Genomic DNA, 15,175 nt, shown 5'->3' with positions numbered 1-15,175 from the left:
GAATACATGCAAATATAATGAAACGGAAACAAGGGAAAACTCGAATCGACTAATGTGACACACCGACGGAAGGATCACTCTTCCGGGGCGTAGGTTTCGCCGATCTTGAAATCGGTGGAGAAGACCTCGTCGAAGACGTTCCTCATGCCGTTCTCGGACATGAAGCGGAAGTTGAAGGGGCCGACGAGGTCTTTGGTGGACGAGACCTCCCAGAAGCCACCCTTCTTGGTCAAGGGCTGCCACTCCTCCGAGCCGTGCTGCCGGAGCTCCACCTCGGCGAGGCTGTCGCCTGGTCTGGCGTAGTCGATCTTCAGCACCAGCTTCTTGGCGCCGGACCCCTTCTCCACCGTGAAGGCCACCTTCACGGCGCACATCGCGCCGGCGAGCAGCGCCGCCAGCACCGCCGCCGCGAGCAGCCTTGAGGACGAAGAGGAAGCCATCTGGACTGATAGAGAGATTTGACTGCGGTGTGTGGATGCTTCGAGCTGTGTGGATTCTGATGGATCATGTGCGCGGTATTTATGGGCAGAAGAGAGCGTCCGACGGGCGGTGCTCCGGGCAACACAGTCGGAGGAAACGGCGCTGGCCGTGACCGCCGCGCCAATACAATCGGAGGAAACGGCGCCGCATGTCACCACGGTATTTAAACGACATGAACAATTGTTTCGGCTGGCCTGCAATTAAGTGGTGGGCCTAAATTGGTGCCTAGTCTTGAGCCGTTTTAAGATAGTCCTAAGTCGATATATATGAGCTGTTATTTTCTCCTGATCTGAAGGCTGATATTACTCTTACGTAATGTAAGGTAAAACATGAAGGCGGATAAAGAAAAATATAGAAATTCCAATTACTGTTATCTTTGCTTTCCAGTTTGGTCACAAGGCAATAGTCATCACTGTAAAGTTTTTTTTTTAATGTTTTTAGTGTTGACACTGTATTCTACCCATTGAAAAAAAATAGCGCGCTATAGAGTGTAGAGAATTGTCTCACTAAATTGATCAATATAAAATGTCTCGCTAATAGCACGCTAATAGCATATTTTCAAGGACGACGCTATTTTTTGTAGCGCGCTATTTTTTGTTGGGTTTCGTAGTAATTTCAAAAATTTTCCTACGCGCACACAGGATCATGTGATGCATAGCAACGAGAGGAGAGTGTTGTCTACGTACCCAACGCAGACCGACTGCGGAAGCGATGACACGACGTAGAGGAAGTAGTTGTACGTCTTCACGATCCAACCGATCAAGCACCGAAACTACGGCACCTCCGAGTTCGAGCACACGTTCAGCTCGATGACGATCCCCGGAATCCGATCCAGCAAAGTGTCGGGGAAGAGTTTCGTCAGCACGATGGCGTGGTGACGATCTTGATGAACTACAGCAGCAGGGCTTCGCCTAAACTCCGCTACAGTATTATCGAGGAATATGGTGGCAGGGGGCACCGCACACGGCTAAGGAATCGATCACGTGGATCAACTTGTGTCAACTTGTGTGTTTAGAGGTGCCCCTGCCTCCGTATATAAAGGAGCCAAGGGGGGGAGGAGGCGCCGGCTAGGAGGAGGTGGCGCAGGAGGAGTCCTACTCCTACCGGGAGTAGGACTCCCCTCCAATCCTATTCCAACTAGGAATCCCCAAAGGGGGAAAGAGGAGAAGGGTGGCCGGCCACCTCTCCTAGTCCTAATAGGACTAGGGGAAGGGGGGAGGCGCGCAGCCCTGGTGGGCAGCCCTTTCACCTTTCCACTAAGGCCCATGAAGGCCCATATGGTTCCCGGGGGGTTCCGGTAACCTCCCGGTAACCCGGTAAAATCCCGATTTCACCCGGAACACTTCCGATGTCCAAACATAGACTTCCAATATATCAATCTTTATGTCTCGACCATTTCGAGACTCCTCGTCATGTCCGTGATCACATCCGGGACTCCGAACAACCTTCGGTACATCAAAATGCATAAACTCATAATATAACTGTCATCGTAACCTTAAGCGTGCGGACCCTACGGGTTCGAGAACAATGTAGTCATGACCGAGACACGTCTCCGGTCAATAACCAATAGCGGGACCTGGATGCCCATATTGGCTCCTACATATTCTACGAAGATCTTTATCGGTCAGACCGCATAACAACATACGTTGTTCCCTTTGTCATCGGTATGTTACTTGCCCGAGATTCGATCGTCGGTATCCAATACCTAGTTCAATCTCGTTACCGGCAAGTCTCTTTACTCGTTCCGTAATACATCATCTCACAACTAACATATTAGTTGTAATGCTTGCAAGGCTTATGTGATGTGTATTACCGAGAGGGCCCAGAGATACCTCTCCGACAATCGGAGTGACAAATCCTAATCTCGAAATACGCCAACCCAACATCTACCTTTGGAGACACCTGTAATGCTCCTTTATAATCACCCAGTTACGTTGTGACGTTTGGTAGCACCCAAAGTGTTCCTCCGGCAAACGGGAGTTGCATAATCTCATAGTCATAGGAACATGTATAAGTTATGAAGAAAGCAATAGCAACATACTAAACGATCAGGTGCTAAGCTAATGGAATGGGTTATGTCAATCAGATCATTCAACTAATGATGTGACCTCGTTAATCAAATAACAACTCATTGTTCATGGTCAGGAAACATAACCATCTTTGATTAACGAGCTAGTCAAGTAGAGGCATACTAGTGACACTTTGTTTGTCTATGTATTCACACATGTATTATGTTTCCGGTTAATACAATTCTAGCATGAATAATAAACATTTATCATGATATAAGGAAATAAATAATAACTTTATTATTGCCTCTAGGGCATATTTCCTTCAGTCTCCCACTTGCACTAGAGTCAATAATCTAGTTCACATCGCCATGTGATTTAACAGCAATAGTTCACATCACCATGTGATTAACACCCATAGTTCACATCGCTATGTGACCAACACCCAAAGGGTTTACTAGATTCTGTAATCTAGTTCACATCGCTATGTGATTAACACCCAAGGAGTACTAAGGTGTGATCATGTTTTGCTTGTGAGAGAATCTTAGTCAACGGGTCTGCCATATTCAGATCCTCATGTATTTTGCAAATTTCTATGTCAACAATGCTCTGCATGGAGCTACTCTAGCTAATTGCTCCCACTTTCAATATGTATCTAGATCGAGACTTAGAGTCATCTAGATTAGTGTCAAACTTGCATCGGCGTAACCCTTTACGACGAACCTTTTTCCATAATCGAGAAACATATCCTTATTCCACTAAGGACAATTTTAACCGCTCTCCAGTGATCTACTCCTAGATCACTATTGTACTCCCTTACCAAACTCAGTGGTATGGCATACAATAGATCTGGTATATAGCATGGCATATTTTATAGAACCTATGACTGAGGCATAGGGAATGACTTTCATTCTCTTTCTATTTTCTGCCGTGGTCGGGCTTTGAGTCTTACTCAACTTCACACCTTGCAACACAGGCAAGAACTCCTTCTTTGACTGTTCCATTTTGAACTATTTCAAAAATTTATCAAGGTATGTATTCATTGAAAAATCTTATCAAGCGTCTTCATCTATCTATATAGATCTTGATGCTCAATGTGTAAGCAGCTTCACCAAGGTCTTTCTTTGAAAAACTTTTATTCAAGTATCCTTTCATGCTTTGCAGAATAATTCTACATTATTTCCGATCAACAATATGTCATTCACATATACTTATCAGAAATGTTGTAGTGCTCCCACTCACTTTCTTGTAAATACAGGCTTCACCGTAAGTCTGTACAAAAACTATATGCTTTGATCAACTTTATCAAAGCGTATATTCCAACTCCGAGATTCTTGTACCAGTCCATAAATGGATCGCTGGAGCTTGCACACTTTGTTAGCTCCCTTTGGATCGACAAAACCTTCCGGTTGCATCATATACAACTCTTCTTCCAGAAATCCATGCAGGAATGCAGTTTTGACATCCATCTGCCAAATTTCATAATCATAAAATGCGGCAATTGCTAACATGATTCGGACAGACTTTTAAGCATCGATACGAGTAAGAAAATCTCATCGTATTCAACACCTTGAACTTTGTCAAAAACCTTTTTCGACAAGTCTAGCTTTGTAGATAGTAACACTACTATCAACGTCCATCTTCCTCTTGAAGATCCATTTATTCTTAATGACTCACCGATCATCGGGCAAGTTAATCAAAGTCTACACTTTGTTCTCATACATGGATCATATCTCAGATTTCATGGCCTCAAGCCATTTCGTGGAATCTGGGCTCATCATTGCTTCCTCATAGTTCGTAGGTTCATCATAGTCTAGTAACATGACTTCCAGAACATGATTACCGTACCACTCTGGTGCGTATCTTACTCTGGAAGACCTACGAGTTTTGGTAGTAACTCGATCTGAAGTTTGATGATCATCATCATTAACTTCCTCACTTATTGGTGTAGTAATCACTGGAACTGATTTCTGTGATGAACTACTTTCCAATAAGGGAGAAGGTATAATTATCTCATCAAGTTCTACTCTCCTCCCACTCACTTCTTTCGAGAGAAACTCCTTCTCTGGAAAGGATCCATTTTAGCAATGAATGTCTTGCCTTCGGATCTGTGATAGAAGGTGTACCCAACAATTTCCTTTGGGTATTCTATGAAGACGCACTTCTCCGATTTGGGTTCGAGCTTATCAGGATGAAACTTTTTCACATCGCAGCCCCAAACTTTAAGAAACAACAGCTTAGGTTTACTGCTAAACCATAGTTCATACAGTGTCGTCTCAACGGATTTAGATGGTGCCCTATTTTAAAACGTGAATGCAGTTGTCTCTAATGCATAACCCCAAAGCGATAGTGGTAAAGAGATATCATAGATCGCACCATATCAAATAAAGTGCGGTTACGACGTTCGGACACACCATAACGATGTGGTGTTCCAGGTGGCGTGAGCTGTGAAACTATTCCACATTGTTTTAATTGAAGACCAAACTCGTAACTCAAATATTTGTCTCCGCGATCAGATCGCAGAAACTTTATTTTCTTGTTACGATGATTTTTCCACTTCACTCTGAAACTCTTTGAACCTTTCAACTATTTCAGACTTATGTTTCATCAAGTAGATATACCCATATCTGCTCAAATCATCTTGTGAAGGTCAGAAAACAACGATGCTTGCCACGAGCATCAGCACTCATTGGATCGCATACATCGGTATGTATTATTTCCAATAAGTCAGTAGCTCGTTCCATTGTTCCGTAGAACGGAGTTTTAGTCATCTTGCCCAAAAGGCACAGTTCGCAAGCATCAAGTGATTCATAATCAAGTGATTCCAAAATTCCATCAGTATGGAGTTTCTTCATGCGCTTTACACCAATATGACCTAAACGGCAGTGCTACAAACAAGTTGCACTTATCATTATTAACTTTGCATCTTCTGGTTTCAATATTATGATTATGTGTATCACTACGATCGAGATCCAACAAACTATTTTCATTGGGTGTGTAACCATATAAGGTTCTATTCATGTAAACAGAACAACAATTTATTCTCTTACTTAAATGAATAATCGTATTACAATAAACATGATCAAATCATATTCATGCTCAACGCAAACACCAAATAACACTTATTTAGGTTCAACACTAATCCCGAAAGTATAGGGAGTGTGTGACGATGATCATATCAATCTTGGAACCACTTCCAACACACATCGTCACTTTACCCTTAACTAGTCTCTGTTTATTCTGCAACTCCCGTTTCGAGTTACTAATCTTAGCAACTGAACTAGTATCAAATACTGAGGGTTTGCGATAAACACTAGTAAAGTACACATCAATAACATGTATATCAAATATACTTATGTTCACTTTGCCATCCTTCTTATCCGCCAATCACTTGGGGTAGATCCGCTTCCAGTGACCAGTCCCTTTGCAGTAGAAACACTTTAGTCTCAGGCTTAGGATCAGACTTGGGCTTCTTCACTTGAGCAGTAACTTGCTTGCTGTTCTTCTTGAAGTTCCCCTTCTTCCTTCTGCCCCTTTTCTTGAAACTAGTGGTCTTGTCTACCATCAACACTTGATGTTTTTCTCGATTTCTACCTTCGTCAATTTCCGCATTACGAAGAGCTTGGGAATCGTTTCCGTTATCCCTTGCATGTCATAGTTCATCACGAAGTTCTACTAACTTGGTGATGGTGACTAGAGAATTCTGTCAATCACTATCTTATCTGGAAGATTAACTCCCACTTGATTCAAGCAATTGTAGTACTCAGACAATCTGAGCATATGCTCACTAGTTGAGCGATTCTCCTCCATCTTTTAGCTATAGAACTTGTTGGAGACTTCATATCTCTCAACTCGGGTATTTGCTTGAAATATTAGCTTCAACTCCTGGAACATCTCATATGGTCCATGACATTCAAAACGTCTTTGAAGTCCCGATTCTAAGCCGTTAAGCATGGTGCACTTAAACTATCAAGTAGTCATCATATTGAGCTAGCCAAACGTTCATAACGTCTGCATTTGCTCCTGCAATAGGTCCGTCACCTAGCGGTGCATTAAGGACATAATTCTTCTGTGCAGCAATGAGGATTTAACCTCAGATCACGGATCAAATCCGCAACATTGCTACTAACATTTTTCAACACAATTTTCTCTAGGAACATATCAAAATAAACACAGGGAAGCAACAACGCGAGCTATTGATCTACAACATGATTTGCAAAATACTACCAGGACTAAGTTCATGATAAATTTAAGTTCAATTAATCATATTATTTAAGAACTCCCACTTAGATAGACATCCCTCTAATCCTCTAAGTGATTACGTGATCCAAATCAACTAAACCATGACCGATCATCACGTGAGATGGAGTAGTTTTCAATGGTGAACATCGTTATGTTGATCATATCTACTATATGATTCACGCTCGACCTTTCGGTCTCCGTGTTCCGAGGCCATATCTGCATATGCTAGGCTCGTCAAGTTTAACCTGAGTATTCTGCGTGTGCAAAACTGGCTTGCACCCGTTGTAGATGGACGTAGAGCTTATCACACCCGATCATCACGTGGTGTCTGGGCACGACGAACTTTGGCAACGGTGCATACTCAGGGAGAACACTTCTTGATAATTAAGTGAGAGATCATCTTATAATGCTACCATCAATCAAAGCAAGATAAGATGCATAAAAAGATAAACATCACATGCAATCAATATAAGTGATATGATATGGTCATCATCATCTTGTGCTTGTGATCTTCATCTCCGAAGCACCGTCATGATCATCATCGTCACCGGCGCGACACCTTGATCTCCATCGTAGCATCGTTGTCGTCTCGCCAATCTTATGCTTTCACGACTATCACTACCGTTTAGTAATAAAGTAAAGCATTACATCGCGATTGCATTGCATACAATAAAGCGACAACCATATGGCTCCTGCCAGTTGCCGATAACTCGGTTACAAAACATGATCATCTCATACAATAAAATTCAGCATCATGCCTTGACCATATCACATCATAACATGCCCTGCAAAAACAAGTTAGACGTCCTCTACTTTGTTGTTGCATGTTTTACGTGGCTGCTACGGGCTTAAGTAAGAACCAATCTCACCTACGCATCAAAACCACAACGATAGTTTGTCAAATAGACTCCGTTTTAACCTTATCAAGGACCGGGCGTAGCCATGCTTGGTTCAACTAAAGTTGGAGAGACAGTCGCCCGCAAGCCATCTCTGTGCAAAGCACGTCGAGGGAACCGGTCTCGCGTAAGCGTACGCGTAAGGTTGGTCTGGGTCGTCTCGTCCAACAATACCGCCGAACCAAAATATGACATGCTGGTAGGCAGTATGACTTGTATCGTCCACAACTCACTTGTGTTCTACTCGTGCATATAACATCAACATCAATAACCTAGGCTCGGATACCACTGTTGGGTTTCGTAGTAATTTCAAAAATTTTCCTACGCGCACACAGGATCATGTGATGCATAGCAACGAGAGGAGAGTGTTGTCTACGTACCCAACGCAGACCGACTGCGGAAGCGATGACACGACGTAGAGGAAGTAGTTGTACGTCTTCACGATCCAACCGATCAAGCACCGAAACTACGGCACCTCCGAGTTCGAGCACACGTTCAGCTCGATGACGATCCCCGGACTCCGATCCAGCAAAGTGTCGGGGAAGAGTTTCGTCAGCACGATGGCGTGGTGACGATCTTGATGAACTACAGCAGCAGGGCTTCGCCTAAACTCCGCTACAGTATTATCGAGGAATATGGTGGCAGGGGGCACCGCACACGGCTAAGGAATCGATCACGTGGATCAACTTGTGTCAACTTGTGTGTTTAGAGGTGCCCCTGCCTCCGTATATAAATGAGCCAAGGGGGGGAGGAGGCGCCGGCCAGGAGGAGGTGGCGCAGGAGGAGTCCTACTCCTACCGGGAGTAGGACTCCCCTCCAATCCTATTCCAACTAGGAATCCCCAAAGGGGGAAAGAGGAGAAGGGTGGCCGGCCACCTCTCCTAGTCCTAATAGGACTAGGGGAAGGGGGGAGGCGCGCAGCCCTGGTGGGCAGCCCTTTCACCTTTCCACTAAGGCCCATGAAGGCCCATATGGTTCCCGGGGGGTTCCGGTAACCTCCCGGTAACCCGGTAAAATCCCGATTTCACCCGGAACACTTCCGATGTCCAAACATAGACTTCCAATATATCAATCTTTATGTCTCGACCATTTCGAGACTCCTCGTCATGTCCGTGATCACATCCGGGACTCCGAACAACCTTCGGTACATCAAAATGCATAAACTCATAATATAATTGTCATCGTAACCTTAAGCGTGCGGACCCTACGGGTTCGAGAACAATGTAGACATGACCGAGACACGTCTCCGGTCAATAACCAATAGCGGGACCTGGATGCCCATATTGGCTCCTACATATTCTACGAAGATCTTTATCGGTCAGACCGCATAACAACATACGTTGTTCCCTTTGTCATCGGTATGTTACTTGCCCGAGATTCGATCGTCGGTATCCAATACCTAGTTCAATCTCGTTACCGGCAAGTCTCTTTACTCGTTCCGTAATACATCATCTCACAACTAACATATTAGTTGTAATGCTTGCAAGGCTTATGTGATGTGTATTACCGAGAGGGCCCAGAGATACCTCTCCGACATATCGGAGTGACAAATCCTAATCTCGAAATACGCCAACCCAACATCTACCTTTGGAGACACCTGTAATGCTCCTTTATAATCACCCATTTACGTTGTGACGTTTGGTAGCACCCAAAGTGTTCCTCCGGCAAACGGGAGTTGCATAATCTCATAGTCATAGGAACATGTATAAGTCATGAAGAAAGCAATAGCAACATACTAAACGATCAGGTGCTAAGCTAATGGAATGGGTCATGTCAATCAGATCATTCAACTAATGATGTGACCTCGTTAATCAAATAACAACTCATTGTTCATGGTCAGGAAACATAACCATCTTTGATTAACGAGCTAGTCAAGTAGAGGCATACTAGTGACACTTTGTTTGTCTATGTATTCACACATGTATTATGTTTCCGGTTAATACAATTCTAGCATGAATAATAAACATTTATCATGATATAAGGAAATAAATAATAACTTTATTATTGCCTCTAGGGCATATTTCCTTCATTTTTTTTATTGCCCTACCAGATGGTACTAATATTTATGCAAATGATGTGACATTCATGAGAAATACGTATGAATATAGCACACACAATTTTTGAAATACATAAATAAGTTGATTATATGTTAATCTTAATATAGAGAAACATATTTTTGATATTAGAAATGCATACGCATACAAACTATCAATATGCATACTTAAGTATAAACAATATTTGAAAAAATCATCAAGTTTGAGTTGCTAACCACGTGTGCCACATGAATACTGAAGTGGCATTGACATGATGATATATCACACGATTCTAATTTTAAAACCAAGGAATGTCCTAAGGTTAAGAAAATTGTACTTTAAGATGTACTGTATTATACACCTGTATCTCAAAGAAAAAAAAACATGTATGCCATGTTTTTTTTCAACGAACATGCATAGTATAAATGGAAGTATGTATTTTTAATACTAGACGCAAAATCTCTTTTAGGAAAGAGAGATCACAGAATCTGTCAAGAATGTTTTCTATTTATTTTGTTGTATTTACCATATTTATATAGACAAATTGCCCTCAATCAAGTGACGGCTAAGATTAAATTATCCTCTTACCTTTCGGAGGTAAGAGGGGCCCTCTTAAAATTTCTCATTCTAGCTAGTTAAGTATTATGATTCGCTCAAAGAAATGTTATGTATTCACTACGCCTTTCCAGCACAGTTTGCCACATTGACACATCCGTCGATAAAATGCAATATAGATCATAGTTGATACCAAGCTGTAGATTTGCTTCAGAAACAATTCATGCACACATGAATACAAGACGGTTTATCTTATCGAAAATCCAGCCTATAAAACCATGCTGAGTTACTCTTCAAGTCTGAAGTACAAGCAGGGATTACAAACTATATTGCCACTTTATTTAGTCGATCATTCAGACGAGGAAAATCATGTCGAATGCTGTTCCAGGTCCAAAATACAAGCAGACATTACATACTATATGACAACTCTTTATTTGGTCGATCATTCAGACTAGAAAAGGGACACTCAATTTTTTTGTCTGAAGTATAAGCAGACATTAGTGAAGCTACATATCCCCCTTCTCCTAGTACCAGCCATCTCATTATCTCAAGGTGCCTTGCAGGGCAACTTCGACATCATATTCGCGGCTTTCTGCAGATGTGAAAAGAAAAAGGAATAAAACGCTTAGAACGATCTGTCAAATTCAGAGCCAGGAGCATGGTAACCTTATGGGATAAACATAGGACAACTGCTTGAATTTGTGTAACTATGTCTCTTCATTCAGCAGTTATCTATAACTAAGATTCGCTGATAGTCATACAGTGTGACAAATTGTAGGAACTAGGAACTAGCAGCACTTGAAGCAATTAAATAATCTCTCTGCACTCGGGGGGTATGGACATCTTATCTTTTGTAAATTTGTAAATTTTAGCAATTTCAAGCTGGGCTCAGGGTGTTTTAACTACAATGGCCCTGAGATTTGGCTGAATCTTGGCTCCGAAATCGCACTTCATTCGGTATACACATGGATGCAAAATGGGTTATCAGGAACAGAGAATAGGATGAGAACACCTGAAGGAATTACAAACCTGTTCAGTGTGAGGCAGATACTTCCCATCAAATGTGAGCACCACACGGTCTTTTCCATCAGCCCCTTTAACTTTGTCGACTGTACAGTAGAAGTCTATAGCCGACATGCTGCAATTGAAAGTGATAAGATAACAAGTGATTTTTGCAAGTGTTATTATTTGACATTTCCCTTGTAAATTCCTGAACTATAATGAAAAGGCAGAGCACCTGCCGTTAGCCCTCAAAAAAAAAAAATTATTTGACATTTCGTTGATTATGCAACAAAGTTCCACGGAAATGAGCATAACATTTGGATTTAGAATTGTGCACATGTGAGACATTTTGGAAAGTTTATTTAGGTTCTACAAACAAAGCAAAGTCTTGAAAGAATCCAAATCATCTGAAATTCCAAGTTGTTAAGTTTCAGGTTTAGTTATTAATGTACATGCAAAATAAATTGGACAACCAATGATTTGTCTCGTATCAAATATCAAAATATGTATATGGCAACCGTGTGCCAGATTGCGAAATTGCCACACGCCTTCCGATCTCCTTCCTTTCCCGCACGTCCTCCCCGACCTCCTTCCCGATTTCTTTCCTTTCCTGCACGCCTCCCGATCTCCTTCCTTTCCCGCGGGCACACCCGCTCGTGACTTCCTACTTCCCAATTTTCGGGCAAAAATAATGCTTGGACTAGGATTTGATCTCTAGTATGCAGGTAATCAACAACGGGAACAAACCACCTCACCTGTGACACTGATTATTGAACAAGCTAAGGGAAATACTATTTTTGACATGTTTTTGCCTTTAATATGTTAGCATTGAATTTTTTTTTTGTTTCAAGCATCGTGGTAACTTTGATCATTGGAAATAAATTTGTTGAACCCGGCCCCCGGTAATTTCTGTAAATAGCACAATAACATTCACGCTATAGACCTGATAATTTAGATACAAACATCGTGGTAACTTTAACCATTGGGGAAGATAAATGTGAAAAGATACCCGATAATTTATGTGTAAATAGATGGTAATATACGCAGCGCACATATGATAACTGAGGTAGAAACACCACGGTAACTTTGACCGTAGGGATTTTTTTTTGAAAAGGTACTCTGATATCTTCTGTGTAAATAGCACGGTAGCTCCTCCCCAGGCATTTTTATGTGTAAATAGCATGAAAATATATGCACTGCGATAACTAAACACCATGATAAGTTTCTGACCCGTGGGGGAGAATTTGCTGAAACATACAGCTGATAAATTTTGTGTAAATAGCATGGTATTTTAAGCACTACGGGCTTGATAAGTTACCTAGAATCACCATGATAACTTTTTCTCTCAGAAAAAAGTTGTTCAAAACATCCCCAATAATTTTCGTGTAAATAACATAATAATATAAGCACCGCATAACCGATAACTTGCAATATAAACATGATGGTAACTTTTTTTACCAAAGGAAAATAAGTTGTTAAAGACATACACTCGCCTCGTGCGTGGGCCTCTTGGATGAACACAACACATGGCGTGCCACGAGAAAGTGACATAATGTTTAGTGTCATGAGGGGCACAAGTGCTATAGGTGTGATAAGTTACGCAAAAACATCGTGGTAATTTTTGACCTATGAAAAATGCTACCGAAACACACACAGATTTTTAGGTGCAAGTAACATGATAATATACGAACTGTAGACCTGGTAATTCATGTACAATCCCCCATGGTAACTTTGACCAGAGAAAGGTTGATGTACATATACCCTGATAACTTATGTGTAAGTACCACGGTATTTTACACATCGAAAACCTTCTAACTTGTGTATAAAATATAGTGGTGACTTTGAAGGGGTGTAGTTGTTGAAGCATAGTACCTGGTACGTTCTATGTAAATAGTATGGTAAGTTACGCAACACAGGCATGATAACTTGCATATGAATATCATGGTAACTTTGTCCCGAGGAGAAATCATGTGATAGACGTGAAGAAGTGACAGTTTTCTCGGGGGTGGGCGCGCGAGATGTGCGGGAGAAACAGGTTTCTCGGACGAGCCTCCGGGGTCATTTGAGAGGAGGCGAGGTCAAAGGACGGGGGATCGTGTGGTACTTTAAAATGAAAGAAGTAGAGGTATGACAGTTTTGCTTATATGGCACACGTGTGCCAAATATCACAGTCCATCAAATATTAACCAGAAAATAATGCAAACTCAAATTTAAATCGGTGAATCTTCTTACATTCCATCACCAAAGTCCTCGTTGATGATTGCCTTGATGCTCTCTCCAAAATGCATGATAGCTTCATTCAGTCTGTGTTCAGTGTAAACCATGAAACAACCAGTGAGGAAAAGTTAAGCCGATTGATGTTTGTTAAATAAACATAGTAGCATTGCGGCAGTTTCCCATTTGACACAATCCAGCCACAATCTCTTCCCATTTGACGCCAACAAGTTGGTATCTTGCTTTATCATATCAATCACGGGCTAAACTTGTACTGAAAAAAACAGCAGTGGCAAGAGTGGCACCTGTATATGGCGGGCTCGTGGACCATTTTCGGGTTGTAGGACCGGAAGGGCGGCTGCATCATGAGCTCCACGAGATCCTCGGTGAGCGCCGGGATGGCCGCCCGCAGCGCGGCCGCCGTGTCGGGCTTGAGCTGCGCCTGGCGGCGCAGCAGCTGCGCGACATACACGTTGGTGAGCCCCGTCTCGGCCCCGATGTCGGAGAAGCTCTTCCCGGACTTGGCCTTGGCCGCCATCAGCTTCTGCACCGCGGCAGCCCTCGCGCCGCCGTCCTCCATGGCCGCCTGCGTCGCCCGGGATGTGCTCGACGGAATGGCGATCGAGGCGGGGAAGCGTAGGAGTGGGAGTGCAGTGGGCGAAGGAAGGGAGAGACGATGGGAGTGAACTGGCCCCGGTTGGGCCGGCTTATATGGCCGCGCCGGATACACCATGGGCCATGCGGTGGCGCACCAGCACCACGGCGGCTAAGCGACGGGGAAAGTGTCGGCAGTGGGTGGTGGCACGCGGGGACACGGAGTAATTGAGCCGAGCTCAGATGAGCCCGCTATCTTGGTCGTTGGTACGCGCTTTAGAGATCCGTGCTCTTTTTCTATGCGCGTGCCAAAAAATCAAGTCCTGTAGTGAAATACGTACGGATCTGACGAAAGGTTGGACAGTCGTCTACCGACGGTGAGGTGAGCCGCGGACTAGAATCCACGTTCTGTCTGATCCGTGGCTCGGGTAGTTCGCTTTCCGTCCAGTGGATCCAGACCCGAGATGAATGCAGGGACGAGAGTGTTCTTGGCTAGGGCGTGGTTCAGTTGGAAGCTGCGGACTGCTAGATAGAGGCAAGGAGCGCCGGCGGCCAGACACCATGGGGTTTCTGATGCAGCTAATCGGCAGATATGTGGATGTTTGCTTCTCCAGTGATGCTGCCTTCATTTTTTTTTGCATTCTGGTTTAGCTGATCCTGCGGACGGCTTTCCCTCAAATTTCAGATAGATCCAGTGTCCTTGAGGAGGTTGGGGAAAACTTGGCGCCGGCTCCTGTGGCTGTGAGTGTCTCTGGGGTGGGGGATTTGGAGGTGGCCCAGCCGGCGGAGCGCGAGGTAGCCAGCGGTGGACAGTGGCGACGTACAAATCTAGTTCGCGCATGAAGCGGCGGCCAACAGAAGGGAGAGCTCGCCGGCGACGTCGGAGCTGCCAACGGAGAAGATGAATCCCCAAGCACTTGGTGGAACAAAAGGTATACCAACTTGCAGTCCATCAGATTTTCAGAGATTTAGGAAAAAGAAAGTAGAAATCAGTAAACAAATCCTGAAGTTAGCGGGAGAGTTGATTGCTCTATGCATCTAGAAAATTCATGCTATATGTGTCTGCGGTTTGGAGGCTGATTTGCTCTCTGCATTTACAAAATTCATGTTGTATTGCACCTATGTTTGCTTGTTGGTTGCTCTGTGCTGTCCG

The 15,175-nt window shown here is 43.3% G+C and overlaps 2 protein-coding genes across 2 annotated transcripts; both read right to left on the bottom strand.

Annotated features, from left to right (window-relative positions):
• Nucleotides 1-74: 74 nt before the first annotated feature.
• On the bottom strand, nt 75-440 carry LOC119288507 (pollen allergen Dac g 3-like). Its single transcript, XM_037568119.1, has one exon. It carries the CDS (start codon nt 438-440, stop codon nt 75-77), a length of 366 nt encoding a protein of 121 aa, XP_037424016.1.
• Nucleotides 441-10,529: 10,089 nt separating this feature from the next.
• Nucleotides 10,530-14,206, bottom strand: LOC119288506 (cyanate hydratase-like). The gene is made up of 4 exons (XM_037568118.1): nt 13,734-14,206; nt 13,447-13,518; nt 11,242-11,350; nt 10,530-10,804 (listed from the first exon to the last, which is right to left on the bottom strand). The coding sequence occupies exons 1-4, from the start codon at nt 14,159-14,161 to the stop codon at nt 10,760-10,762; spliced, it is 654 nt and encodes a 217-aa protein (XP_037424015.1). The 5' UTR covers nt 14,162-14,206; the 3' UTR covers nt 10,530-10,759.
• Nucleotides 14,207-15,175: the final 969 nt, after the last annotated feature.

The sequence above is a fragment of the Triticum dicoccoides genome, chromosome 4A (genome assembly GCF_002162155.2).
Source record: "Triticum dicoccoides isolate Atlit2015 ecotype Zavitan chromosome 4A, WEW_v2.0, whole genome shotgun sequence".
NCBI lineage: Eukaryota > Viridiplantae > Streptophyta > Magnoliopsida > Poales > Poaceae > Triticum > Triticum dicoccoides.
The sequence above is the reverse complement of the archived record's forward strand: the minus strand, read 5'-3'. Positions and strand labels throughout refer to the sequence as shown.